This window comes from Phocoena sinus, chromosome 3 (assembly GCF_008692025.1).
Source record: "Phocoena sinus isolate mPhoSin1 chromosome 3, mPhoSin1.pri, whole genome shotgun sequence".
NCBI lineage: Eukaryota > Metazoa > Chordata > Mammalia > Artiodactyla > Phocoenidae > Phocoena > Phocoena sinus.
The window spans coordinates 18,273,748-18,299,789 of record NC_045765.1 but is presented as its reverse complement, the minus strand read 5'-3'; the positions used below and the strand labels follow the sequence as shown (position 1 = coordinate 18,299,789).

General features: G+C 57.3%; 1 protein-coding gene across 4 annotated transcripts in view; it reads left to right on the top strand.

Annotated features, from left to right (window-relative positions):
• Positions 1-26,042, top strand: part of FLT4 (fms related receptor tyrosine kinase 4) — a 40,449-nt gene that overhangs the window by 2,197 nt on the left and 12,210 nt on the right. For 3 of the 4 annotated variants that reach the window (XM_032629070.1, XM_032629069.1, XM_032629072.1), the window contains exons 2-22: positions 12,044-12,140; positions 12,827-13,071; positions 13,267-13,379; positions 13,503-13,665; positions 13,872-14,011; positions 14,307-14,475; positions 14,764-14,881; positions 17,638-17,792; positions 17,882-18,044; positions 19,515-19,644; positions 20,751-20,859; positions 21,873-22,235; positions 22,512-22,658; positions 22,761-22,892; positions 23,061-23,167; positions 23,455-23,590; positions 24,065-24,169; positions 24,518-24,631; positions 24,830-24,918; positions 25,060-25,210; positions 25,694-25,788. In XM_032629070.1, the coding sequence (XP_032484961.1) occupies positions 12,044-12,140; positions 12,827-13,071; positions 13,267-13,379; positions 13,503-13,665; positions 13,872-14,011; positions 14,307-14,475; positions 14,764-14,881; positions 17,638-17,792; positions 17,882-18,044; positions 19,515-19,644; positions 20,751-20,859; positions 21,873-22,235; positions 22,512-22,658; positions 22,761-22,892; positions 23,061-23,167; positions 23,455-23,590; positions 24,065-24,169; positions 24,518-24,631; positions 24,830-24,918; positions 25,060-25,210; positions 25,694-25,788 (3,041 nt within the window). The remainder of the gene's footprint in view (positions 1-12,043; positions 12,141-12,826; positions 13,072-13,266; positions 13,380-13,502; positions 13,666-13,871; positions 14,012-14,306; positions 14,476-14,763; positions 14,882-17,637; positions 17,793-17,881; positions 18,045-19,514; positions 19,645-20,750; positions 20,860-21,872; positions 22,236-22,511; positions 22,659-22,760; positions 22,893-23,060; positions 23,168-23,454; positions 23,591-24,064; positions 24,170-24,517; positions 24,632-24,829; positions 24,919-25,059; positions 25,211-25,693; positions 25,789-26,042) is intronic. The other variant, XM_032629071.1, reaches the window with a different exon arrangement.

The following is a 26,042-nucleotide window of genomic DNA, read 5'->3' as shown; positions in this document are numbered from 1 at the left end:
GGTGAGCAGCCTGGCTGTGAAGCTGACTTCAAAGGTGTGATGTTGGTCCCAGAACGAGACTCTTGTCCTAACTCTACCCCTAAATTCCTTGCTATATTACCTGGGCTCCTCTCTTCCTTTTCTTGTGCGTCAGTTTCCCCATGCATAGGAGTGCAACAAGCTGACAAGCACTGAGGGGCTGTGCTTGGGGTTGGGCTTTTTGCCCCAGTAGTGTCCCTGTAGAGAAGGTAGGTGGCAGAGGTCACCTCCAACAGACTTTGTCTCTTGGAGCTTAGTCTAGAGTGAGGCTATTTGTGCCTCTGAACAGTGGGCAGTCAGCTCAGGGACATGTTGGGGAAGGAGGCAACTGCTGGGAAGCTTGGCTGGCCCAGCCTGAGGATGCTGGCTCCTGCCATGGGCTGAGGCACACATGACCATCCCAGCTCTTCGCTGTCCCTGCTCCTCAGCCCTGAGCCAGACCCAGGTGTGGACAGAGGTGTGGGGGTGGGGGTTGTGGATGCAAGTCAGTGCAGGCAGAATATGGGGGCTGGGCGCATCTTACTTGGTGCCTGTGGATCAGTGGCTCAGTGCTCTGGGGACTCAAGTGTAGGTGCTGCTCACATCCCCAGCATGCCGGAGGCACCAGGTCAGTGTGGCTGAAGGCTCTCTGCCTCCCCAGAGCCCAGTGCCCACATGGCCAGGCACCAGACTGGGCATGAGGTATAACAAGGGGACTGTCTGGCCAGCTCCTTGCTGTGCCATCCCCACCCTGACCCCCATGCAGTGGCACCCCAACCTGGGGAAGGGGACTGCAGTTCTGTGCAAGTTGAAAGGTACAGTGTCTGCTCTAGGCAGTCTAGGGAGGATTTGGACCAAGCACATCCTGCAGGGGTTTCCTGAGCACCAGACTAGCAGGAACACAAACATGGTATCGTAGCCCAGGGGCGAAAGTGCTCAGTGACCCAGTGGGGCCCAGCTGGTGGCTCTGGGCTGCTTCTAGCTTGGGACTTCCTGGAGGGGTCTGCAGACTCCAGGGAATGGGATTCCAGGTAGGGCAAAACCCCCTCAAAGGCCCAGAGGCAGAAGAGTCAGATGGTGATCAGATGAGGCTAGACTCCTAGGAGCGGAGGGATGAGATGGAGGAGACAGGCAAGTGGAGGTGGCAGGAGCCAGCAGCACACCTGGAAAGGGGAGGTCTGAGCAGGGAGTTACCTGGTCAGATTCCCCTGAAGGCATCACCGGAGGGGTAAAACCAGATGCAAGCCCACAGCAAGGAGGCTGTGGGTGAACCCAGGAGATACGCCAGGGAAGGAGGTAGCAGGGGATGGTGGAGAGAAAGGGACAAGTGCCAGTCTCTGGCTTAAGCAACAGAACAGGTCATGAAATTGTTTACCAGATGGGGACCCTGAGAAGAGGAGGAAATGTGGGGAAAGATGAGACACTCCAGTAGGGAGGCAGGGCCTCAAGTTGAAGGCAGGGAGGAGGAAAGTTGGGAGCACTTGAGTGTGATGAGGCAGAGGGGAGTCGGGGAACCCAGGGAAATTAAGTGGGGTCTCAGCCATGAGGGGAAGTTCTTCTCTATGTCTAGCTTACACCCCTCCCGCTGCCGCTTGTGTGTCCCCCCACCGCCCCGCCATTGTAGATTTCTCTCCACTAGGGCCTAGCCTGTGCCCCACAGCCCTGAGATACCCCTCAGAGAGGGGGGATGCGTAGGGAGAGGGGTCCGGAGAGCCTCTCACACTCCTTGCACCAACCTCTGAGCAAGACACAGCCGACGTGTCCAGCTGGAGCCAGGGATTCCTGAGTTTCGATCCTTTTCAGACACTGGCTTCCTCTGGGATCTCGGTTTTCCGGTCACGCCAAAGGGAGAAGCCTGGGAGCAGGAAGATGCGGGCTTTGGCGCTGGCTGCTGCTGAGGCTGGGTGTGGCTGACAGCAGGCACTCTGCTGCTTGGCTCTGGTGCCCCAGGCCACCCCCATCCCCGAGGCCTGGCTGGGGTGTGGGTGGCCCAGTGAGCAGGCACAGGTTTCAGGGTGGCAAGTGGGGGAGCCCCGCGACGTGGCCAGTGAGGTCAGCATGGGTTCATGGGAAAGGACTTGTCAGCCACAGGAGAGGACATCCTGCCTACATTTCCCTCTTCCTGCAGCAGGAGCCCATGGCCCAGATTTAGCAGCGCTGGGGGGCCACCTCTGAGCCAGCTGGGCTGTCTGATAACACCACCCGTCCCGCTGCCACAGAGCAGATCCCTGATCCCAGAAAGGCCAGGGCAACTGCCTGGCACAGTTGGCTGCACCCACAGCTGTGCTGCACTGGGAGCTCCACATCTACCAGGGTGCCCTTCCTCCCCATCTCACCCCCAGGGGGTACTCAGGCAGCCCACGGTCCCACTCAGCCTCTCCAACACTCCCTGCTTCCCAAAATTGCCTCTATGCTGCTTCAGCAGGACCACTCTAAAACAAAGATCTGAGCCTTCCTCGGGCCAACCGCCCCCGCCGGCCCCTCTTGGGCTGATAGTACAGGCCCTCCTGCTAGGGTCCCAAGGGCAGCTGTATGTAGCCTGACATCCACCTAGCCTGCACCCATCACATATATGCGCCAGCCTCAGCACATGACCTTTCTCCTGCTCCAGATATGTGCAGAAGCCTACTGAGAATTCCAGGCAGAAGGTGATGCCGCTCCAAGTGGGAGGGGTCTACTAGGGCGGGAGTGGGGCTTCATTCCCACTCCCTGTGTGCCCCAGGAGCACAGAATCTAGGCTTTCAGGTAGGTTCAGGGGAAGCTCTTATCCTTATCCAACCTAAAGCACCATCCTCAAAGTTATCCTGAATTCTACCAAATGGAGTTTCGTTTGTATGAAGCAGCACTTATGTGCACACATACACGCACACACACTTGGAGTGTCTACCAGTGAAATGGTTAATCAAATTTCTTCACACTAGCGTGTGTGAAGATTTTAACCTTGTGACATAGGCTATTGTGCCCATTTTAAAGATTAGAAAATTAAGGCCAGAGGAATGAAATGGCTCATTAGATGCTAGAGCAGCTTTGAGGGAAGTGACAAGTGTCTGGTGTCTGGTGCTAGATGGCATAGGGGCTGAGGGGCAAGAAGGGGCAGGCGTGGCAGGTGTTGTCCACATTCCCCAGGGAAAGCACTAGAGAGGTGGGTATGTGGGGTCCTAAATTTCTGACCACCTCATGGACATTTTCACCTTGATGTCCTGTACAGCTTTCAAAGGCAGCATGCCACTAGACACATTGCTTTCCCCCAGGCCTACCCCTGGCAGATGTGCCTACTTCAGGGCAGGACATCTGCACCTCCATCCCTCGCCTCCACACCTGCCCACACACTGTGTTCTGTCGCTTTGTTCCCTGGATCCTCAAAGCCAGTCAAGAGCAATCCAGGGTCAAGTCCATGCTGGGGATGCCACCCTGGAAAGGCTCTCATCCTTGCACTGAGGAACTGTCAAGTGCAGTGAGTCAAGCCGCTGCATGAAGCTGTGGAAACATGCAGAGAGGCCCCTAGGAGGGGACTTAAAATTGCGACCCTGGGGCTGGAGCAGGCACCAGGCAGGTGACGAGAGTGACTGGTGAGTCCCTTGAGAAGATCAGATTCCATCCCTAAGTAGCGGAGAGGCAGGAAATTGTTTTAGGCAGAAGAGTGATTTGTGTTCTAGAAGACTCCTTTGACCACTGGGAAAGGCCTGGACCAGTGGGGAGACACTGGTGTGGTGAGCCAGAGGAGGGATTTTGAGGCTGGCCAGGCAGTGGGGTGGCAAAGAAGGGGACTGGAAAAGGCAGCCCCAGAATGTCTAGGGGTGGCACTCAGGCTGGAAGGCATCTACTGCTAAGCGTCTGAGCTCTGCGAGTGCAAAGCACTTTGCCAAGTGGCAGGGAGAGGAGAGGGGCAGGCCTGGTGCTTCCAGCCACACTGCTGTTGGTGCTGGTTCTGAGGAAGTATAGAGTAAATAGCAGCTTCCCATAATCCTGTCCCCCAAAGATAACCTCTGACTAGCAAGTTAACCTCTGTGCCTTCGTTTTCTCATCCGCAAAATGGTAAGAATAGTACCCACCTCAGGGGGGCAATAGAGGGGTATGGTATGCACAAGTGCATAGGCTGTGCTGGCATACAGAAAATGTTTGCTCTTGTTGTCTGTTGTTGTAACAGGGTATATTGAGGTAAGCAGAATTTGGGGGTCAAAGTATATGAGCATTCTTTTTTATTACTGTGAGTGCCTGTTTGTCCCCATCCTTGCCAACACTGGGAATCCTCTATACTTTTAACACTTGCTCATCTGGGTTGGGGATACTTCTGTGCCCTGTGGCTCATTGTTCTCCTCAGTGGGTGGTGTGGTATGAGGGCTGGGGGCGCCTGGCAGGAGACATCTGGGAAGCAGAGTCCTCTGGGGCTGGAGCTCAGAAGAGCTGCCAGGGAGGGTGGGGGGCTCAGAGGTAGGCTTGAAGCCCTGGGGTTGTGCCACCTCCAGGAGGAAGGAGCGCACCTTAAGCAGCTCCAGTTAAATGAGCCACCAAGAGCCTAAGGCTGGGCCTGTGACCCGGGGCCTTTCTCTGAGGCCTCATTCCTCCACACCATGCTCCATCTGTTTCACCTACCTGACAGTCCAAGGTCACCTGCACTCTGGTCTTTGCACATGTCCCTCTGCCCTCTGTGCCCTCCTCCTGGGCCAGCAAGCTCCTGTTCAGTCTACGAAGCCTATTTCAACTCACAGGAGCACTCCCTCCCACTGGCAAGGCTTTCTCTGACTGCCCCCCACCTTGGCACTTTGACCAAATCACAGAGTCACAGTAAGATGCAACTGCTGTGACATGCAAAACAGTGGACAGGCAGTGACAGTGAAGGTCTCAGTGTGCCTGAGCCAGCAACAGTTTATCCTTACAATGGTTCTTAGTGTGGTATTATGGTGGTCTGTGGTTCCCAATAATCTTGGGGACAATTCTCATTTCATAAGTTTGGAGCAGGGGAAGTGACTTGCCCAAGGTCATAGTCAGAATGACATTGTAGGGTGTGCAGCTGGGCTCACAGGGCTTCGGGCACTCTCTCTAGGTACAGCCCCTCCCATCTCAGCCCTTTCAGTCCTGCAGGGTGGGAGGTAGGAGGACTGATGGACTATTGACCTCACCCTTGACCTCTGGAGGCACAGAGGCTGCCATCCGGGTGGTGGTGGGGGGACTCCAAGACAGAACACCCCTGAGCCTTCTTCCAAGGTCTATGCACAAGCCTGGCCCCAAGAATGAAGGGAGAGGGCCTTAGAGCCGGCTCCCCAACTCGGCCCAGCCCTGGGACTGATGCATGGAGACCCCAACCTGGCCTCACCTGCCCCCAGTGCTTCCCCCTCAGCTTGCCTTCAGTTTGTAGCCATGGGCCTGGCCCTAGCTGCCTCTGTCCTCCAGGGCACAAATGCTAAGGAGAGTGTGGACCAGACTAGCAGGACTGCAGTACAGCGCCTGTCACCCACCAGGTGACCATGACATTTCCTTGAAATAAGGAATTGCAAATGCAAAAACCACTACTGCTACACTCTGCCAGAGTATGTAGGGGCACCCCTGAGCTTACACACCATCCTGACATCATCCCTGGGTTGGTTGTGCTGAACCTGAGGACAGAGCCATGGGCCAATGACATCCTGGCCCCCAGGAGCCACACAAAGGTACAAACCTTCCCCGTGTGGTGGGTGAGGGCCTGGTGTGCTCAGCAGGTGGATACTGGGTGTGGCTGGTGTCTTGACTGTGTGGCAGAAGAATTGGGAGGTGAAGCTGGTTAGAAGGGGTGGCCTGTTGGGCAGGGCATCACCCTGGAGGCCGGGCCAAGGGCATTCACAGCTCCAGAGGGCCACAAGGAGCCAGTGAAGGTGTCCGCTGGGCTGAGGCCAGGAGGCCAGGAAGGAGACTGCTAGGGAGCAGAGAGGTAGGGAGACTGGCACTCGGGGTGGCAGTGGGAGAGAAGGAGATGGAGAGATGTGAGGGCTGAGTCCCAGGCAGGGATGGTCCTGGACTTGGCCAGACTTGGGCTCCTGCACAGCTGCTGGTTATCACTGATGTGGAGCCTGGAGCCTCAGTTTCCTCATTGCTGACTGGACTCGTGATCCCTCCCTCCCTCCCAGGCTACGTGAGGATCAAATGAGGCAGTGACTGCTGGGCTGTGGTTCAGTGCCTAACCCACAGGACTTCCCACCCCTCCTGCCTGCCCCTCACCCAGGATCCTGGTGTGCTGCTTCCACAGCCAGCGCCTGTGGCTGACCCCAGGGTCCCACTGCCCAAGGCTGCTGACAGCACAGAGAAGAGGAGGTATGCTCTCTGGCCTCCCTGACCTCGGCCTGGCGCCTGCCCGGATTGCTCTGCTCAGGCTAGGGGGCCAGGGCTGCTGGCCAGGGGAAGGAAGAAGCCAGTTCCTGGGTCAGGAACAGGAAGGCAGGGGGAGTGCAGCAGAAGCCAGGATGACAGTGCTTCCTGCTTCGGGAAGGGAAGGACAGCGGGGACAGACAACAGCCAGGCAGGAAGGATGCGCCTTCTTTGGGGTTTCAGGTGGGGGCTGGGCAGCACAGAGCCTCTGGGCATGGCAAACCAGGCCTGAATCTGCCCCAGCTGCTGAGCAGCCTGGGGTACAGATGGTCACCAGGGAGCCTGGCCTTTAAATCCAGAAACATCTTTTCCAAAGGAACAACAAGGTTTGACAAAGTTCCAACCCAAAGAAAGACCTCAGAGGTTTGTTTAGCCAACCAGTCAGCCATTCATCCCTCCTTCCATCTACCCATTCTTCCATCCATCCATTCATCCATCTATCCATCTGCCTGTCCATCCATCTATCTGTCCATCTGTCCTTCCATCTAGCCATTCTTTCTTTTTTCCACCTTTCCATCCTTCTATCCATCCATCCGACTGTCCATTCAGCTAACCATCTTTCCTTCCATCTTTCCACCACTCAACCTTTCATTCACCCACTCATCCATCCATCCATCCATTCGTCCATCTGTCCATTCATTTATTCATTCAACAAGGATCTATGGAGCCTTGACTCTCTGTCAGTGCTAGGCATGGAATGGGGTAGAAAAGAGGACTGTTTGGGTCCTAACCCCATTGAAACTGTCTAGTAGAGGAAATGAAAAAACATAACTTAAATAAAAAAGTAAATAACAAAATTACATATTGTGATAAGAAGAATGAAATAAGCAACCGGGAGGTTAAGGTGGAGCTTAAAGGAGGACTTAGGTTTTGGAGCGGGTGAGGAGGTCACGTCTAGCTGAGGCCTGAAGATGATAAGAAGCCAGCTGTGCAAGGCATGTGAGAGGAGACAAATCAGGAGGAGAGGTGTGTGTAAAGGCCCTGGGGTAGGAAGGAGCATAGCATGTCATAGAATAGCCTGGAGGCCATGGTGGCTGGAGGACAAGAATAGGACATGAGAGTGGACGAAGAGGGTGTGGAGGGCGGGGCGGGGGCCAGGCCACGGTCAGAAGTTTGGATTTTCTTTAAAGTGTAGTGGAAAGTCACTGATGAAATTTAAGCAGGAGCGTGATTTGTCTCCTTTGCGTTATTAAACTATCACTGTCAACTGTGTGAAGGATTGGAGGAGGGCAAGAGTGGGCCAGGGGCTACTGTGGGGACGAGTGCAGTTGGTTAGGCTCCAGCAGGAGAGTGGGGGCTGGCTCTGGGATGCTTTGGTGGTGGGTGGATGGGCCGGGGTGGGAGAGGTGGGCATTTGGGGAGATGGGAGCTATCAAGGAGATAGCTTTGGCAGGGGTGGAGAGGATGTGAGTCTGCAGTTCAGCAACAGAAATGTGGAACTCAAGGTGTCTGTGGGATGACCAAGTGAAGTGGCAGCTGGATACTTAAGGCTGGAGTTGAGCAAAGGGGTCTGGGCTAGAGGTAGAGATTTCGCAAGTATATGGACGCTTAGGAGAGAGACTGGTAGAGAAGAGAAAGTGAGGAGCTGCAGCACTTGGTGTTGGACAGAGGGGACGGAGGACAAGGGGAGAGTGAGCTCACAGAAGCTAGCAGAAGAGGGAACAGCTCTGCTCCCTGCCCTGGAGGGCCTCCCACAGCAGCATGGAGGTCACAGGATACCTTGACCAGTGGCTCCATGAAGCAGGGGAGGGGGCCGCACCCTGTGGGAAGATGAGCAAATGTGAGAGCAAGGAGTCAGCGAGCAGAGCTTTTGCTAGGAATGGGAATAGAAAAGAGGAAGGGAATATAGGATCAAGGAATTGAAGAGTTTTTGTTTGTTTATAAGATGTGGGATGATTCCATAGAGAAAAAGTGGTAATCAGGAAAGAAAGAAATTATCCACAGTGGTCAGATCTGGGGAGTTGGGATCCCTAGCTCGATGGAAGGCTTTGCCTTGGGAGCAGGAATGTCAGAGAGTTTCCAGGGCCTAGGGCAAGGGTGTGGGATTTAGATGTGGGAAGATGAGGTGTCTCCATCTGATGGCTCTACTTCATTAGTGCTGAGAGTGAGAGAGAAGGGAACACCCTGAACTGCAGCCCGGGGGTCATTTAGGGTCTGCCAAAAGGAAAAGAAAGGGGAGGCAGCAGCATGGGGCTCTGGCTTTGTGCTGCAAGCCGAGCCACTGAGGGACATGGGTGCTGCAGGGTTGTGGTGGAGAGCAGGGGCAAGGGAGCATTCAGAATGTTGGGCCATGGGACATGCAGTGCCAAAAGAGAGGTGAGGCCAGGAGGAGGTAGCAATGCAGAGGGGTCCTTGGCCTCAGAGTTTTGATGAGGTTGAAGAGCTTAGCAGTGGTGAGACAGTGGCACCTGGCAGGAGGCAGAGGAGGCAAAGAGAGAAGTGTAAGAAGATAGGCACTCAGTGATGGCACAGATTCTGGTGGGGACCAAGTCCAGGGTATGCCCAGGAAGTGAGGGGCTGAAGGGAGGAGGGAGGACAATGGAGAAGCACCCTGCAAAGGCCAGGGTGCTTGTGCTGGTGACTCACCCGTGTGGATGTCAAAGTTATGAGGAATGGCCTGAGTTGGGGTGGAGGGGCCTGAAGAGCCCGGAGCAGAGAATGAGGGGAAGTGACCAGGACAGCAGCTGATGACAGCTTTAGTGGGGAGTGGCTGGTGCTGCTGGAAAAGGGGAAGTGACCGCAAGGAGTTCTCTGATGTGTGCAATGGGAGCAATAATCACCCCAGGGGCAGTGGTGTCCTCAGAAAGCCAGGTTTTAGTTAAGGCAGGAAGGATGGAGGAGGACAGTGATGTCTGCAGTGAAGACTACTGATCACACAGGGTCCAGTGGAAGTGACTGAAGAAAGAGAAGCACTGGGGAAATTCAGGGCATGTGGCAACAAAGGAAAGGCTCTCTCAGATGGGTGAAATGGTTGGCAAACACTATGGATCTTCCTGTTTAGCACACTGATGGAGATGCTTCCTTTGGTGGTATGGTGGCCTCTTGGGAGGAAGCTCCTATAGGTTCCATCCCCCATCCATCCACTCAACCCACTCACCCTCCCACATATCCATCTTCCATCCTACCATCCTTCTATCCATACCCTCAATCTTTGGTGTTCACCTCTTTTGTATTAAGGTTAGAAAGATGAATAACATACAGCCTTTGTTCAGATGTGACCAGAAAACCACAGTTCAGTCCAATAAGTGTTCTAACACCATGAGCCTAGGAGGCCAACACTGCCTGAGTAACAGTGACTGCCCCATAGAGAAGGGACTCATGAACTAGACCCTAAAGAGGGAGCTCCACAGGAGGGAAGGAAGTACAAATGTCCAGGGCAAAAAAAATTAGCAGACAGAGACTTCAAGATATGAAAAGCCTGGCACTTTGGGACAATGGTGAGAGGTCTGTCCCTCTCAGATGTGTCAGGAATTGAAGCTGGAGAGAAGGGGAGTAGGCAGAATGGAGAGGGCTGGGGTCCCCCACTTTATCTTAGAAGCAAAGAGGAGTTGCACAAGGAAGCTGGGCTGACAAATGCCATAGCTCTGTTGCCAGGGTGACAGGTGTGTGCCCTGGAGGAGCACCCCAGAGAAGGGGACCCTTGCTTGGCCTCCCCAGGGGCCCCAGGGCAATGCTGCAGGCCTCACCATGCAGGCATACATAACCCAGGGCAGGTGGGTCCTGGCCGCTGCACCTCTCCTCTGGTGCCCACATGCCAGCCTCAGGCCTGACTCCTGACTGGTCCACAGGGACAGCCAGTTCTTTCATCCCCTCACAAGTCCAAACCCAAGTCCATCATTCCCCTCTCCCCCCACTTATGTAGCTCAGAGGCCAGTTTGCCTGGCATGGCTTTATTCACTTTCCACTGCCTGGAAAATCCGACTTCTCTTTCAAAGCCCATCTTAGTGGTGTCAGCCTCGGATTCCTTCCTGACCCCTCAACACCAGAGCAGAGGCTACCCACTGTGGGGCTCCTCCACCCCAGCAGCCCTGGGGGTTCATGGTGGGGAGGTGTGATGCGGGGGCTGGTACCACCCTGGGGAGGAGTGGACCTGGTGGCAGAGCCCAGGGCTACTTTCCCATCTCGGGGCCCCAGGGTGGGGCCACTGTCCTGAGTGCCAGGAGTGGGTGCACTGAATTCGAGTTAAGGAGAGACTTCAGTGTTCACAGCATCTGGCTAGATGAAGGGCTGCCTTCTTAGGGCTGTGGTGTAGTCCAGCTGGAGGGTCTCAATTTCCCTGGCTGTACTAGATACTAGTGGGATTAGATGCTGGATGAGGGCCTTCTGCCTCTGACCTACGGTGGTGGGGTACCTAGAAAAGTTTGGCCAGCAGGAGGCACAGAGGGAGAGGCCAGCCAGGCCCTGGCAGCCAACTTGTCCAGGTGATGCTGAAATGAGACCTTGGGGTGCAGAGTGTGCCGTCCTGGTGCCTCTTCCTAGGGCAGCTTGGGGTCAGGGTGGTGTAGAACCAAGTATGGTGGGGATTCCCCCAGCCTCTGCCTCCCACAATTAGCTGCCAGGGCAAGACCCAAGCCTCAGGGAGCTGGGCTAGAAAGGGCAGAGGCACTGAACCTGTAGGACTGGGGGCTGGGGCAGGATAGTGGGCTGTGCCCCCCAGGAGGACAGGGACTTGGGGGAGGGACAGGACGCAGCCCAGGGCCTCCGGCCACACAGTCCTCTCTTCCTGTTGTCTCAGGATGGTCCTGGCAGGATGCATCTGCTAGAGTTCCAGGTCCAGACCTCCCCTGGGGCCTGCTCCCACCCTCCCCCAGGATCACACACACACACACACACAAATTCACATGCGTGCACACGCAGACATGTCAATGACACACACACAAAGTCACACACAACACTCACATATCAGTCCTATAAACACAGATCTATGCACACACAGAGACAACACACACGCGTGCATGTGCACACACACATGCAAACACTACACACACTATCCTGCTGGGAGGATGGGGAGTAAGGAGCTGCGTGGGCAGCAAGGCCAAGGTCCTGGAGGGCCACAGGAGGGTGTTTAACCAGGTGAGGCAGTTATCTGTTTGGGGATTAGCCCTTTTGGAGGAATGGGGGGCTGAGGCAGGGAAAGCAGGGAGAGGAGAGCTGGGGCAGCCAGAGGGCGCCTTGGGGGTGAAGAGAAACTGATGGAACCAAGGACATGTGAGCTGGACTCCATGGGACATGGGAGAGGGCGAGGTCACAGGCAGAATTCCAGGGAGAAACCAAGGCCTGAGTTCTGGGCATGTTTGGCGGTCTGCACTGTGCAGGTCTCCCTCACAAACAGTAGCTGTGCATCTGGGGGGAGGAAACTTCAGGCAGAAATGTGGGGGTCCCAATGCCGAGGAGATGTGCTCCAGGCCTCACCCAATGTAGGGTGAGGCCTGTGGTCTCCCCTATTGACTTCATGTTGACAGCTCTGCTCATGCCGGGCTAGAGGTTCAGTCCAGGGCTCAATCAGGGCTCACTTGGGGCTCGGCCCAGTCTGCAGCCAGGGGGCAACCTGAGGTGGAGGTTACCAGTTGTCTTGGGGCCTTATAGGTACTGCTCAGGGCTGAGAGCCTAGGCAGCCCCTGCCCGGGGAGGGGCCCATCAGCACCGGATGGATGTCATCATGTGAACTCATGACCCAGTCCCATGCTAACCCTATCTCCCACCCCAGGCCTGGCGAGTGGCTACTCCATGACCCCCCCAACCCTGAACATCACGGAGGAGACACACGTCATCGACTCCAGTGACAGCCTGTCCATCTCCTGCAGGTATTCAGCCCTCAGCCAGGAGGGCAGGGGACTGGGTCCCTCCTACCTGGCAGGCCAAGGAGACTACAGAAGGCCAAGCAGATGGTGGCGGAGCACCCAGAAGGCAGCCTCTCCCCAGGGCAGAGGCCTCGAGGCTTAGGGTTGCTTCCAAGTGGCTTGAGTTGTAGGTGCCTGGAGGCATAGACCATCCCCTGCTCTGCAGACACAGGCACCCTGCACCCACCCCCATTTCACCCTCTTAATTTCATATGGACCACAGATCAGTCACCCTGCATCCACCCTTGGGTCACCCCACACTGACCCCAGGCCACCCCATGCCCATGCCCAGGTCATCCTGCATGGACCCCAGGTTGCCTGCACCCACCCTCAGCCACCCTTCACTGGCCCCAGGCCCACCCACACAGACCCCAGACCTGTTATCTTCCCTGCAGCCCCAGCTGTAATCTGAGGCTCAGGCTTCTCTGCAGGACAGCCTGCCACATGCAGGCCCAGGAGCCAGGCAGAGGCCCCAAGGGTCTCAGGGAGCACCCTGCCCCAGGTTCATGGTATGTGCCCAAACGCTGGTCTGCCCTGACCTCTGGGTGAGATAAGCTATGGGCCAGGCTTGGCTCCTGAGGAGGTTCCACAGGGACTGTCCCCCAGGGCTGCAGCCTGGGCCCCTCTTGATGTCCTGCATCCTCTGCCAGGGGGCAGCACCCCCTGGAGTGGGCCTGGCCAGGGGCTCAGGATGCACCAGTCACAGGGGAGAAGGACGGCGAGGACATGGGGATCGTGCGAGACTGTGAGGGCACAGATGCCCGGCCCTACTGCAAGGTTCTGCTGCTGCAGCAGGCCCACGCCAATGACACGGGCAGCTACCGCTGCTACTACAAGTATATCAAGGCTCGCATTGAGGGCACCACTGCAGCCAGCACCTACGTATTTGTGAGAGGTGAGAGGGGTCCAGCACTCACCCATGCGGCCACTCAGGAGCCACAGGCAGGGTCCTGGGTCCTGGAGGGGTGGCTGGCACCTGCACCCCCACCCCCAGCCTTTGAACCCCATGGGGCTGCCCTGCAGCCTCAGACCTGGGCAGAGACCCCCTGAGCCCCGCCTTCCCCTCCCACAACATGCCCCCTCTCCTCAGACTTGGAGCAGCCATTCATCAACAAGCCGAACACACTCCTGGTCAACAGGAAGGACTCCATGTGGGTGCCCTGCCTGGTGTCCATCCCCGGCCTCAACGTCACGCTGCGCTCGGTACAACCCCACGCCAACACCCACCCTGGATCTGGCCCTCCAGTCCTGTCCCTGGAAAACTGCTGCTTCTCTGGCCAAGAGGAAGGGGGCAGCTGGGCGCTGACAGCCACCATGTCTCTACAGCAAAGCTCAGCACTGTGGCCTGATGGGCAGGAGGTGGTGTGGGACGACCGCCGGGGCATGCGTGTGCCCACTCCCCTGCTGCGCGATGCCCTGTACCTGCAGTGTGAGACCACTTGGGACGGCCAGGCCTTCCTATCCAACCCCTTCCTCGTGCATATCACAGGTAGGGGCTGCCTAGGGCTGCAGGGCCCTCCCCCAGCAACCACTCCCTATGTCCTGGGAGGGGAACTGCAGGAAGAGGACAGGGACCCCCCATTTCACAGTAATGAAGCTGTAGGTGCCATGGTTTGGCTGGTCTCAGTGGGTGCCCTGTACTCTGTGCACGTTGTCCTATGAGGGACATGGGGGTCACTGTGTGTGTGTCACCAGGAAATGAGCTCTATGACATCCAGCTGTTCCCCAAGAAATCACTGGAGCTGCTGGTTGGGGAAAAGCTGGTCCTGAACTGCACTGTGTGGGCTGAGTTCAATTCGGGTGTCACCTTCGACTGGGACTATCCAGGGAAGCAGGTGAGGTCAGCAGCCCTGCCAGGGGCTGTGACTGAATCATCCCCAGGTATCCCCATCACTACCCATACTCACTCTGGTCAGGCACACACTTACCTCTGTGTAGAAGAGGTGCAGACTCAGTCCTGCCCCAGGAGCCCCTGTCTGATACAGAAGTTTTCCTATCCTGAGGAAAACTCTGGGTCTGGGTCCAAGGCTTCTGGAGCTATTGCTGGCTGGGCTGGGGTGTGTGCCTATGGGGGTTAGTTCTCTCAGTGCCAGCCTGCTCTGACCCTATGCTTCCCCTGGTCCTGGGCAGGCAGAGCGGGGTAAGTGGGTGCCGGAGCGGCGATCCCAGCAGACTCACACAGAGCTCTCCAGCATCCTCACCATCCACAACGTCAGCCAGCACGACTTGGGCCCATATGTGTGTCTGGCCAACAATGGCATCCAGCAATTCCAGGAGAGCACTGAGGTCATTGTGCATGGTACGGCCTGTCAGGTCATTGTGCCCAGCATGGCCTGGGCTAGGTCAGTTGTCAAGCCTGGGGAACAAGGGTTCTTGTGTAGTGTGGGCCCAGGGTCATAGGTCATGGTGCACCTGAGCAGTGTGGCGTCCAGCCAGAGGGAAGGGAGGGCCGTGAGTGGACGGACTGCCCGGTTCCCATACCCCAGAAAGCAGGGCATCTGGCCACTGGGGGTGGCTGTGAATCCCTGGGTGGTGGTGGGTCAGCGATGCTGGCCCCAGCTTTACCCTGATGCCTCCCGTCTGGCAGAAAAGCCCTTCATCAGCGTCGAGTGGCTCAAGGGTCCCATCCTGGAGGCCACGGCAGGAGACGAGCTGGTGAAACTGCCCGTGAAGCTGGCAGCATACCCCCCGCCGGAGTTCCAATGGTACCTCCCTCGCTCCTGCCCCTCACTACCCACCAGGTCCAATGCAGAAAAGAACCACAGGGAGGGAAGGGCAGCATTCTCCCCATCACAGCCTACTCCTTGAGACTTGGATGGGGAACTGTCCCCACTATCAGGGCCTGCACCCTGGGCAGGGAACCCTTATGAAGATTCTAAGGAATATGCACATAATGCAATATTTTGGCTAGAGGAAACTTTGGCCTGAATTGCCGCTAAATTGTGAAAGAGTGTAAATACCGGTCTCCTGTTATGTGTGGGTGTGTGTGGGCACAGCATAGGGCTTTATCTAACTGTTTCCTGCACCCACTCAGCCTCTCTGAGGGCCCCCGCTGGAGGGTGTCATAGAGGGATGACTTCAGGTTTCCTAGGCCCCTCTCCAAACAGGTTGCCACACCCAGGATCCTTCTAACCAGAATTTTGGAGATGTCACAGGGGCTTCACAAATTATTATGGTGCTGGGCCCTGGGCTGATCTGTGTGGCAGTGAGCTAGAACTTCCAGAAGGCCTTCAGGCTCCAGATCCCCAGTTCTGGTGTGTGACCTGAGAGTATGGTCTCCCTTGCAGGGTATGCCAAGTGTCAGTGAGGGGTCCCTCACTGGTGGCTTCACCCTCACCGGGCGCTCCCAGAGATCTCCCAGAGAGCTCAGGAAGGCATAGCACCCCACCATGCACCCTTCGGCCATCTAAGCAGTCCACTTGGCCTGACCCTGGGAGGTCACACTCTAGCCTGACCCTTATCGTACACGAGGAAAACAGGCCAGGAAAGGGGAATGGCATTCCTGCCCAAGCCCTGAGCCTCCTGGGAGGAGTCTGCTCCATTCTTTCACAGTTGGCCAGAGGAGCCTTGCCTTCCCAGCCAGGAGCACCTCCCACCAGGCAGGATGACATTTGCTGAAAGCCTGGAGCTGGGCAAGCAGAAGCCCAGACATTCTCAGCCAGCATCCCACTTCATTGGCCATAGGCTGGAAACAGGCTTCTCCTGGGAGAGCCCCCAGATGCCCTGGGCCTGCGCCTTCTGTGACCCTACCTCTGAGGCCACAGGCTTTGGGGTCCATCAGGGGCATCTGATACAGGACCGGGACCCTTGAGACAGGGTCCGGAAGGGCGCTGATGCAGTCTGGAGCCTCCCTCACAGGTGCAGTCTCTTGGAGATGCCTAGGGCCCAGTACCCTGCCCTCCAAGGCCAGTAGTACTGACCCTGTCTAGGAGGGTGGCCAGCTCTGTTGCATCAGAGATCTGGCCCAGGCCTAATCCTCTGGCAGCTGACTGCCTCTCACCATTCCCACCACATCTGGCCTTTCTTTTCTCATTTGGCCAATACCTTCCTCCAAGAAGTGCTCAGCTGGGCCCACTATTCACTGAGACAACTGCCCCAGGGCACTAACGGTGACCATAGCTCCACAGGGGCCAACTCTTCCAGGTAATCGTGTGATGATTATGAGTAAGTGAATGGATGGATATCTAGTGGACAGACAGACAGGCTGGTCCTGGTTCCCAAAGCAGCCTCTGTGTGTCCAGCATCGGGCTGACCCTAAAGGCCATATCTTGGGTAGGCCTGATGACACCTGCAAGAAGGTTCATTTGGTTTCCCTGGTTTTCAGATGAGGACACAGGGGCTTGGGTCAGTGAAGCAGTTCACCTTGGATCACAAATGCGGCAGGTGGCAACCAGGATTCTGCACCAGAGACCAGCAGGCCTCACAGCCTTGGTCCTGCTCTGCCCTGTTGTGTGACTCCTGGCAAGTCACGTCTCTTCTGACTGGGCTGTGGTGTTGCAGCTGAGGGTCAGACCCCCGCATCCCCCTCACTGTTACTCTCTGCCCCGAGGGCTGTGCTTCTCCTAGTGATCCTCTGGCTTAGTAAACCAGGGTAAGGCACCTGCCTAAGGGAGGGCAGCTTCCAGGCAGAGTCCAGAGCTTGGGTTGCAGGAGCACTGCCTGCAGTACTGGGGAGGAGTCTCCTTTGGGATGTGAGTTTATTTATTCATTCACATGTGCGTCGAGCACCTACTTGTGCTGGGCGCTGCTGTACGTGTAGGGGATATGACAGTGAGGTGACAGTCCCTGTACAGCTCAGTAGGGGAGACGGACAGTTAACAGACATACGTGTGAACACTAGCGTGCAGATGAGCAGGCACAGGCCCGAGGGCCGGCTCCCGGTTCACACAGCTTCTCTGACGAGTGGGTGATATGAATATAGGAGAGAGGGAGACTTGCAGGTGTCTAGCATCCAAGCAAGGCAGGACAGTGAGTTGCATAGCCCTGGGGAGGGGGCAGGGCAACAAGAAGTCCCCATATCTGGAGAGCTCCAAAAAGGGCAGAGCCAGGGTCAGGGCTCCTGGACCCCCATGTGGTAAGGAGCTGTGCCCCTTGGGGACTGCACCTCCATCCCCTCACAGCGCACACCGGTGAAGCCTATGAGAGACAGACAAGGCCCCCTGGGGACTGCAGTTGTCCCTGAGCCTATAGGTGTTGTGAGACCTGGTAGGTTGAGCCCGGAGACCATCCCCATAGCCTTTAGGCCATCTGTTCCCCAATCCAGAGTCAGCTGCTGCAGCCCACACCCCTACTACTCTTCCCAGCAGCCTGGTCTGGTGCAGGAGGGGCCTCTTGCTCCTGGCCACTCCTGCCTCCTGACAGTATATCTCAGTTGTAGGGGCTGGGGTGCTTCATGGAAGGAGTGCCAGGACAGGGCCAGGGTGGTGTCCGCAAAGCCCCCTGAACTCCCTTCCTGGTCCAGGTACAAGGACAGAAAGGCAGTGTCAGGGCGCCATAGTCCACACGTTCTGGTGCTCAAGGAGGTGACGGAAGCCAGTGCGGGCATCTACACCCTCGCCCTGTGGAACTCCGCGGCCGGCCTGAGGCGCAACATCAGCCTGGAGCTGGTGGTAAATGGTATGTGTGGGCAGGACAGGAGAGGAGATGGTGGATAGGCGGGTGTGGTGGCGGAGGCTGACTGATTGGCTGTCTGCCTGTGTCCCCAGTGCCTCCCCACATCCACGAAAAGGAAGCCTCCTCCCCCAGCATCTACTCCCGCCATAGTCGCCAGGCCCTCACCTGTACTGCCTATGGAGTGCCCCCTCCTCTCAGCATCCAGTGGCACTGGCGGCCGTGGACGCCCTGCAAGACCTTCACCCAGCGCAGCCTGTAAGTGTGGCTCCACCCTGTCTCCCCTTACTTCCCAGCCCAATCTCCAACCTCAGTCATAACCCCCACTTACTGTCCACAGCCCTCCCCAGACCCCTGCTCTAAACCCGAACCCTATCGCGATTCAGGGATTGTAGCCAATCCCTGACCTCACCTCGCCTGAGCAAGGCTCGCTTATATCAGTCAGGCCAGGCTGGACACTGGGGATGGTCCAGCCCACCCACCTCCCTTGAAAGCAAAGCCCTCCTGACACACAATTGCACATCTGGAGAGGACCTCTGGGCACCAGGGAGGACACCTCTCACGAAACAGGCAGACCTAGGCTAGTTTTGTGAGACTTGTACCAAGCCCCAAGGCACACTAAGTATGTCCAATGCTCATCAGCTCATCTGTGCAGCGCTCGCCATGACCCCTTAGAGAGGAGAAAAGTAAGGTCAGAGAAGGGATGTACCTTTCCTGAGGTCATGGCAAAATAAGCAGCAGATCTTGCCCCACTGCTGGGCCACACTGCCCTACCTGACTGGGCTCCAACGGGACAGTCTGGGAGAACAGAGAAAACTTGGACAAACAAGGACCTGGAATGGAGGGGCCAAGGTGGTCAGTGGTCTGGAAGGCACTAGAGAACCAGTGAATGGTGTTGAGCAGGGGAGTAACTAGTCACATTTGCCTTTTAGCAAGAGATCCTAATGGGCAGGGTGCAGGGTCACAGGCTGGGGAGAGACAGGAGCTGGGAACCCAAGGGAGACAGGGTGGCTTATACCGGCAAAGGGGCTGTGGCCCTGGCATGATCAGTTAGGAAGGTTCAGTCAGGGTGGCCAGTCCACAACATTCAAGGCTCATAAGAGATTCTTCTAGACCACGAGGTTGCAGGTCCCTGGCACCTCCAAATGTGCTTCCCTCTTACGCTCTACCGTTATGCTCTGCGTGATTACAGAACCCTGGGGCCAATTCTGCTCCATTAGGAACAGACAAGAGCCTCCCTTGGGCCACCCCTTCCCCCCAGACCCCCATCCCAGCAGAAGACCAAAGGTGCTGGGATGCACAGCCAGCCCATGGAGGGGCTGCAGCTCTAGAAGGGGTAGGGAGGGAGAGGGCTTCCTGTAACAGGATTGGTGACTTTGCTGCCCTAGGAGATCTGGGTGGACTTTGCAGGAAGGGACACATGCAGGTAGAAGCAGGAGGCACAGCAGACTAGAGGATAACCACAGAGCCACGGGCTTGTGGTGCTCTGCAGGCGCAGGTCCTGGCTTACTGGGGAAGGCTGTCTCTGGCAGCTCATGCAGGATGGGTCGCCAGGCCCTGAACAGTGTCCCAGAAACAAAGCCCCCCCACCTCACTTCAGCCCAAGGGCCAGCCTTACCCACCATGATGTGAGATGAATCTGAGTAGGAGAAAAGCTTGACCCTACCCGCAGTGTGGGCCCTCTCTGCCTGTATCCCTGACCTGCCCCTTGCCCCTTCTTGTCTTTAGCAGCCAGCGGCGGCAACAGCGAGACCAAATGCCACAGTGCCAGGACTGGAGGGAGGTGACCATGCAGGATGCTGTGAACCCCATTGAGAGCCTGGACACCTGGACTGAGTTTGTGGAGGGCAAAAATAAGGTATGGGCCAACCAGGCCACTGAGTGGCTGGGGGAGAAGAAGAAAGGAGGTGGGGTGGGGCCCTCTCCTGGCCTTCTAGTTTTCCACTGGGCTTGCAGAACTCTTGCGATAGTAGCTGAGAATCAGTAACCTTTCTGCAGTGTCTCTGGGCATCAGTTTCCCTGCCTGCATGTAGACTGTGGGGGCCAAACCTCCAACTGCTTCCTAGACAGGGAAGCTGAGATTCAAGGCCATGGGCCCAAGCCACCCAGGGCTAGGAGGGTTGGGGCTGGGGGCCGGCTCCATCCTTACCAAAGGCTGCTGAGCTGCTGGCTCAGGCTGGGGGCAATGCCTAGAAAAGGCCAGGCAGGGGAAGGACTGAACAAAGGCACCCACTTCCTACAGTCACTTCCTGTTTTCCTACACACCTCCAGAGCCTCTTCCTGTTCCAGGCTGGCCAGGAAGTGCCCGGCTTGGGGTTGGGGGGGTGGGGTCTTTGGATGGTAGGCAGGGCCTATGGCCCTCTCTCCTCCTCTGCTTCCAAGCTTCCTACTCCCCCAGGCCAGAGTCCTTCTGGAGCCCTGGAACCCAGCCCCTCCCCTTGCCACTACCCAGGGCACTTGTGGGCACATCACAAAAGCCCTGGGGCATTCATGGGCACATCACAAGGATCTCACACAGTGACCAGCTTCTCCCCTTGGACCACAGGCTGACCCTTGATGTGACCAGAGCATGAATCCTAACTCTGGCTTGGACCATCCCAGTGCTACCAGGCCCCTGTCCCCTCCTCGATATGGCCACATCCTGAGCCCATCCACAGCCAGAGGTCTCTCTGGTCCTGCCTAATGCTGCCCTCTGACCTCAGCCACAGTTGAGGCCAACTGTCCATAGTGCTGTTCCTTGGGTTCTCTGGGGAGCCACCTCTTGCTGCTGCCCAAGGGTCTCACCACCTTTTCTCTGCCTCACCATTCCTGGTACTGTCTCTGAGCTTTGGTCATCTCCAGCTCAGAGCCTCAGTTTTCCCCATTACTCTGGTGGGCACAGCAACCTCCATGCAGAAAAGGAGGTTGGGGTAGGGGAACTCATGCAGGAAATGGATCCTTATGCCTGACACATGTCCTGTCCAGACGGTGAGCAAGCTGGTGATCCAGGACGCCAATGTGTCTGCCATGTACAAGTGCGTGGTCTTCAACAAAGTGGGCCAGGATGAGCGGCTCATCTACTTCTATGTGACCAGTGAGTGACTTGGGCAGGCCTGGATGGAGGTCAGGAACCAGGTGGGCACAGGAGGAGAACAGGCCTGGGAGAAGGTGATATGCCTAGATTGGGGCCCATTGAGTTCTGGTGACCTTGAGGCACCCAGGAGAGATATCCAGGGTCCACTGGGCCCCTGGGTCTGGGCAGGAAGGATAGATTTGGAGGTCATAGGCATATGAACTGGGGTGGTAATCCACTGGGATGGATTGGCACCGTCTGCCCCCAGACCTGGAGTGCCTCCCCTACGGGTGCCCTCTTGTTCCCCACAGCTCCGCCTAACTCCACTTCCCTCCCACCCCCTTCCTAAGCCCTGGATCTTGCACAGCAGCTGGTTCCTATGTGTGTTTTGCCCTGGGGGGAAGGTCCATAGTTTCCTCAGATTTTCAAACTTGTTAGTGACCTCAGAAAAGCTAAAAGATCATGGAAGGACAGTCACTGGGCCCAGAGATGTAGACGAGGGCATGTGGAAGAAAGATGGATCCAAAGAGAACACTTTGGAAGGGAGAGGAGCCCGTAAGAGCTTGACAATGAATGGCCAGAGGGACAAAAGGAAATTGGGAGGCATTGCCAAAAGCTAATGAAACCAGATTGTTTCAAGGAGAGGACAGTGGTGGGGAGTGTGGTCAGCGGTGAGGGAGAATGGGGACTTAGGCCCCTGCTGAGCCTGGTAGCAAGGAACTCAATGATGATCTGGGATCCTGGGAGAGGTAGGGGCAGCAGCCAGTTGGGGCTTGTCTAGGGAAAAGCTAGAAGGAGGCAAGGCCGGAGGAGACCCTGGTGGAAATGACTTCAGAGAGCTGGTCTCTTGTAAGTGAGAGGGAGAAGAGGGCTCCAGAGTGGTGTCCCTGCGCCAGATACATGTGATGTACACCCTTAGTTGAGAGCTGAGTGAGTCCAAAGGCCAATGAAAACGGGAGAGAGAGCCCCTGGGCAGGGGGTAAGTGAGCCAACACTGTGACACAGCTTCATAGTAGTTCCTCCTCCCTCCCCAGCCATCCCCGATGGCTTCAGCATAGAATCCGAGCCATCAGAAGATCCTCTAGAGGGACAGGCCGTGCGCCTGAGCTGCCGGGCTGACAACTACACTTATCAGCATTTGCGCTGGTACCGCCTCAACCTGTCCACGTTGCATGACGCTCACGGGGACCCACTGCTGCTCGACTGCAAGAACGTGCACCTATTCGCCACGCCGCTGGCCGCCAGTCTGGAGGAGGCGGCGCCCGGGGCGCGCCACGCCACGCTCAGCCTGACCATCCCCAGCGTGGCACCAGAACACGAAGGCGACTACGTGTGCGAGGTGCAGGACCGGCGCAGCCACGACAAGCACTGCCACAAGAAGTACCTGTCAGTGCAGGGTGAGGCAGGCAGGGCCTGAGGGCAGGGCAGGGCGGCGCTTCCCAAGGAGCCTTCACCCCCAACCCAGCATGCGCCTGGGGGGTCCATTACCGAGCCCGAGCCTGCAAGAGCGTCACCCTCCCCAGCCCTTCTGTGGAGGTGCGCAGCCCGGCCCACCCCCGAACTCAAAACCTGACCCTTCAGCTTCGAGAGCTCCCAGCCCTGGAGGGCCCCTTCCTGGAGGGCCCTCCCACTTTCTGAAGCTCCAATTAGCTCCGTCTCCACCCCGCCCCCAGCCCTGGAAGTCCCGCGGCTCACGCAGAACTTGACCGACCTCCTGGTGAATGTGAGCGATTCCTTGGAGATGAGGTGTCCGGTGGCCGGGGCGCACATGCCCAGCATCGTGTGGTACAAAGATGAGAGGCCGCTGGAGGAAGAGTCCGGTAGGGGGATGGACGTGGGTAAAGGAGGGAGGGGGTCCGGAAGCTGGTGAAGCCAGGCCCCAGACCTACCTGAACTCGAACCTGCACCCCAACTCGCTGCAGGAATCGACCTGGCGGACTCGAACCAGAGGCTGAGCATCCAGCGCGTACGCGAGGAGGATGCTGGGCGCTATCTGTGCAGTGTGTGCAACGCCAAGGGCTGCGTCAACTCCTCCGCCAGCGTGGCCGTGGAAGGTCCGGCCTCCCCTTCACGCCCCTCCACCCACCCTCCGCCTGCCCTTGGCGCCGTCTTCTCGTGGCCACCTCACTGCTAGTTGTGCCCACCAGAAGCGGCACTTCCCGCAAGGTGCACCCTCTCCCTCCTCACAACACGCACATACTAGCCTCTTTCTGCCCACTCAGGCTCCGAGGATAAAGGCAACATGGAGATCGTGATCCTTATTGGCACTGGGGTCATCGCCGTCTTCTTCTGGGTCCTCCTTCTCCTCATCTTCTGTAACATGAGGAGGGTGAGCACTCCTCCCCCAGCTGAGTCTCTCCCCAGCTCCTCATGGGGTCTCTCTCCACCCTGGCTAGCCCTTAAGTTAAGGAATATTGTTCCACGTGGAAGCCTTGTATCCTGGGAGGCCTCCCTGTCCCCTCCATGCTGGGCTCTTACAGGACCAGAGGTTGTCTGTCCATCTGTCCCCTCCTATATTGAAAGTCCCTAAGGAGCTCCCATCTGTCCCAGGCAAAGTTTTACCCAAGCCAGGGTGGTATGGCCAAGTCAATGAGCTGTCCCCATCCACACCCCCAGCCAACCCATGCAGACATCAAGACCGGCTACTTGTCCATCATCATGGACCCTGGGGAAGTGCCTTTGGAGGAGCAGTGTGAATACCTGTCCTATGATGCCAGTCAGTGGGAGTTCCCCAGGGAACGGCTGCACCTCGGTGAGACCCCGCACCCAGCCTACTTCACCCACCCTGTACTGCTGGGCAGAGACAGCTTCAGCTGCTATGGGGCTGGGCAGGCTAGAGCCTTGAAATCCCTCCATTCTCAGAACTCATGCCAGAAAGTCCCACCTAGCCCCCACCTGGCCCGACCTGTCCATCTAGGCATGCATCCCCAGAACAATGATTGGGGCTCTCAATTCCCAGGCCCCCGAGGTCACTTCCTGCTGCTCTAAGCAGGGTGAGCCCATCACACCTGCTGAGAGAGGATGCAGGCCTTCCTGTCTGCCTCTCCGCTACCTCTCTTCCCACTCCCACTCCCCATGCACTTCCTGTTTGGCAGAGGGGAGCCGAACTTTCCTCCGCCTCCTGGGTCTTCCTTCCTGGCCCTCCACAGGGGTTGTCCCTTCTGCCCAATCCTCTCCACCCTCACCCCCATACAGCTCACCTGGAACCGGCTCCCTGCCCCCACAGGGAGAGTCCTCGGCCATGGGGCCTTTGGGAAGGTGGTGGAAGCCTCGGCCTTTGGCATCAACAAGGGCAGCAGCTGTGACACTGTGGCCGTGAAAATGCTGAAAGGTGTGGGGTCAGCTGGTAGAAGGGGTGGCTGAGCTGGTGAGGATCAGCAGCTCTGGGTGGGCTGGTGGGTCTGTGGTACAGGAGGGGAAACTGAGGTTCAGAACAGATTCTTACCCTAGGTTCTACAGGGAGTCCATGGGAATTAGAGCTGAGCCTGGGGCTCATCTCTGAGTAATACTTACCAGTTCCACCTAAACCCTTTGCCTCAGAGAGGCAGGTGGGATGTGCTGCGCCCACACCAGCAAGAGCACTGGCCATGCCTCAGCTAAGCTAGTGGTGCAGAAAGAGGGTCGTGCAGGGGCTGGGTGGTGGGCTGGGCACCACGCGAAGCCCCCATGTTCCCTCCAGAGGGCGCCACAGCCAGCGAGCACCGTGCCCTGATGTCAGAGCTCAAAATCCTAATCCACATCGGTAACCACCTCAACGTGGTCAACCTCCTGGGGGCGTGCACCAAGCCCAACGGTAAAGAGCTCGGGTGCCCTGGTGGGAGGGTGAGTCCTCCAGGGTGCTCTGTCTTTGTAGGTGCGAAGGGCCAGCTGGGCTGGGAATGGGCGGGGATGAGGAGGGGCGCAGGAGGGCTTTGGGGCAGGGCCGTGGCTGTGGTGCTTGCCCTCCAGCGTACCCTCAGTCACCAAGCTCCTGGCTCCTGCCCTGCCCCAGGCCCCCTCATGGTGATCGTGGAGTTTTGCAAGTACGGCAACCTCTCCAACTTCTTGCGTGCCAAGCGGGAGGCCTTCAACCCCTACGCGGTAGGTAGCCGCCCCACCAGGGGCCAGAGCTCTGCTGGTGAGCAAGCAAGGCTCTTAGATAGGCTGGGGAGAAGGTGTGGGGAGTGCTTTTGCAGTAGATGGCCAGCCTCCTCCCCCTCGGACCTGCTTTGTGCATCACAGGAGAAGTCCCTTGAGCAGCGAAGGCGCTTCTGCTCCATGGTGGAGGGTGCCAAGGCTGACTGGAGGAGGCCAGGGAGCAGCGACAGGGCCCTCCTCACAAGGCTCCTGATGGGCAAGGGCGGGGCAGGACGAGCCCCTCCGGTCCAAGAAGGTAAGAGTCTGGCTTCCCCTTGCCTGAGTTGGCTGGCACACTCATACCTCATGATCAGGGACCCTGGGATAAGCCAGCCTGGGGCCCTCCTGGAGAGACTTATGTGGGAGAGCATGTAATGCACTCTGCCTTAGGAAGGGAGGACACCTCAGGAACAGTTTTCACAGAGACTTTTGATGTTTGATTTGGACATCTAGACATGAACAGGAGTTTGCCCTGCAAACATGGTGGGGAGCAGTCCAGGCAGAAGTAGCAGGAACAGAGGTCTAGTGTGGCAACAGTATTCATTGCTCTGGAAAGTGGTTAGTGGGTGTCACAGAGAGAATGGAAGCTGAGGGGCAGGAGAGGGGGCCAACATGCTTGTTAAGCCTGGCCAGGAGGGATGCAGCCAGGTTCAGTGAACAAATGCTCCCTTTGGGGCTGGGTGGAAGATGGGAGTCATGGATAAGGACCCTCCTGAGCCAGCCTCGCTTCTTTGTGCAGCTGAGGACCTGTGGCTGAGCCCACTGACCATGGAAGACCTTGTCTGCTACAGCTTCCAGGTGGCCCGAGGGATGGAGTTCCTGGCCTCTCGCAAGGTGACTGCCCCGGCAGGCTCTTCAGAGGGGAGAAAGGCCAAAACTCACCAGCATGTCAAGCTTGGTCCCAGCTCACCCCACAGCACAGCTATGATCAAGGCGCATCTCTCCCACTTCGCAGAGTTATAAACTGAGCCCAAAGGGTGGAATTGACTTCCCAAGGTCTCCAGCTAGTCAGAGGCAGAGCTAGATATAGAATCAGTCTGTCCCGCTGCATAGCCTCTTCTGCTGTCTGCACGGTTCCACAAGCTCTC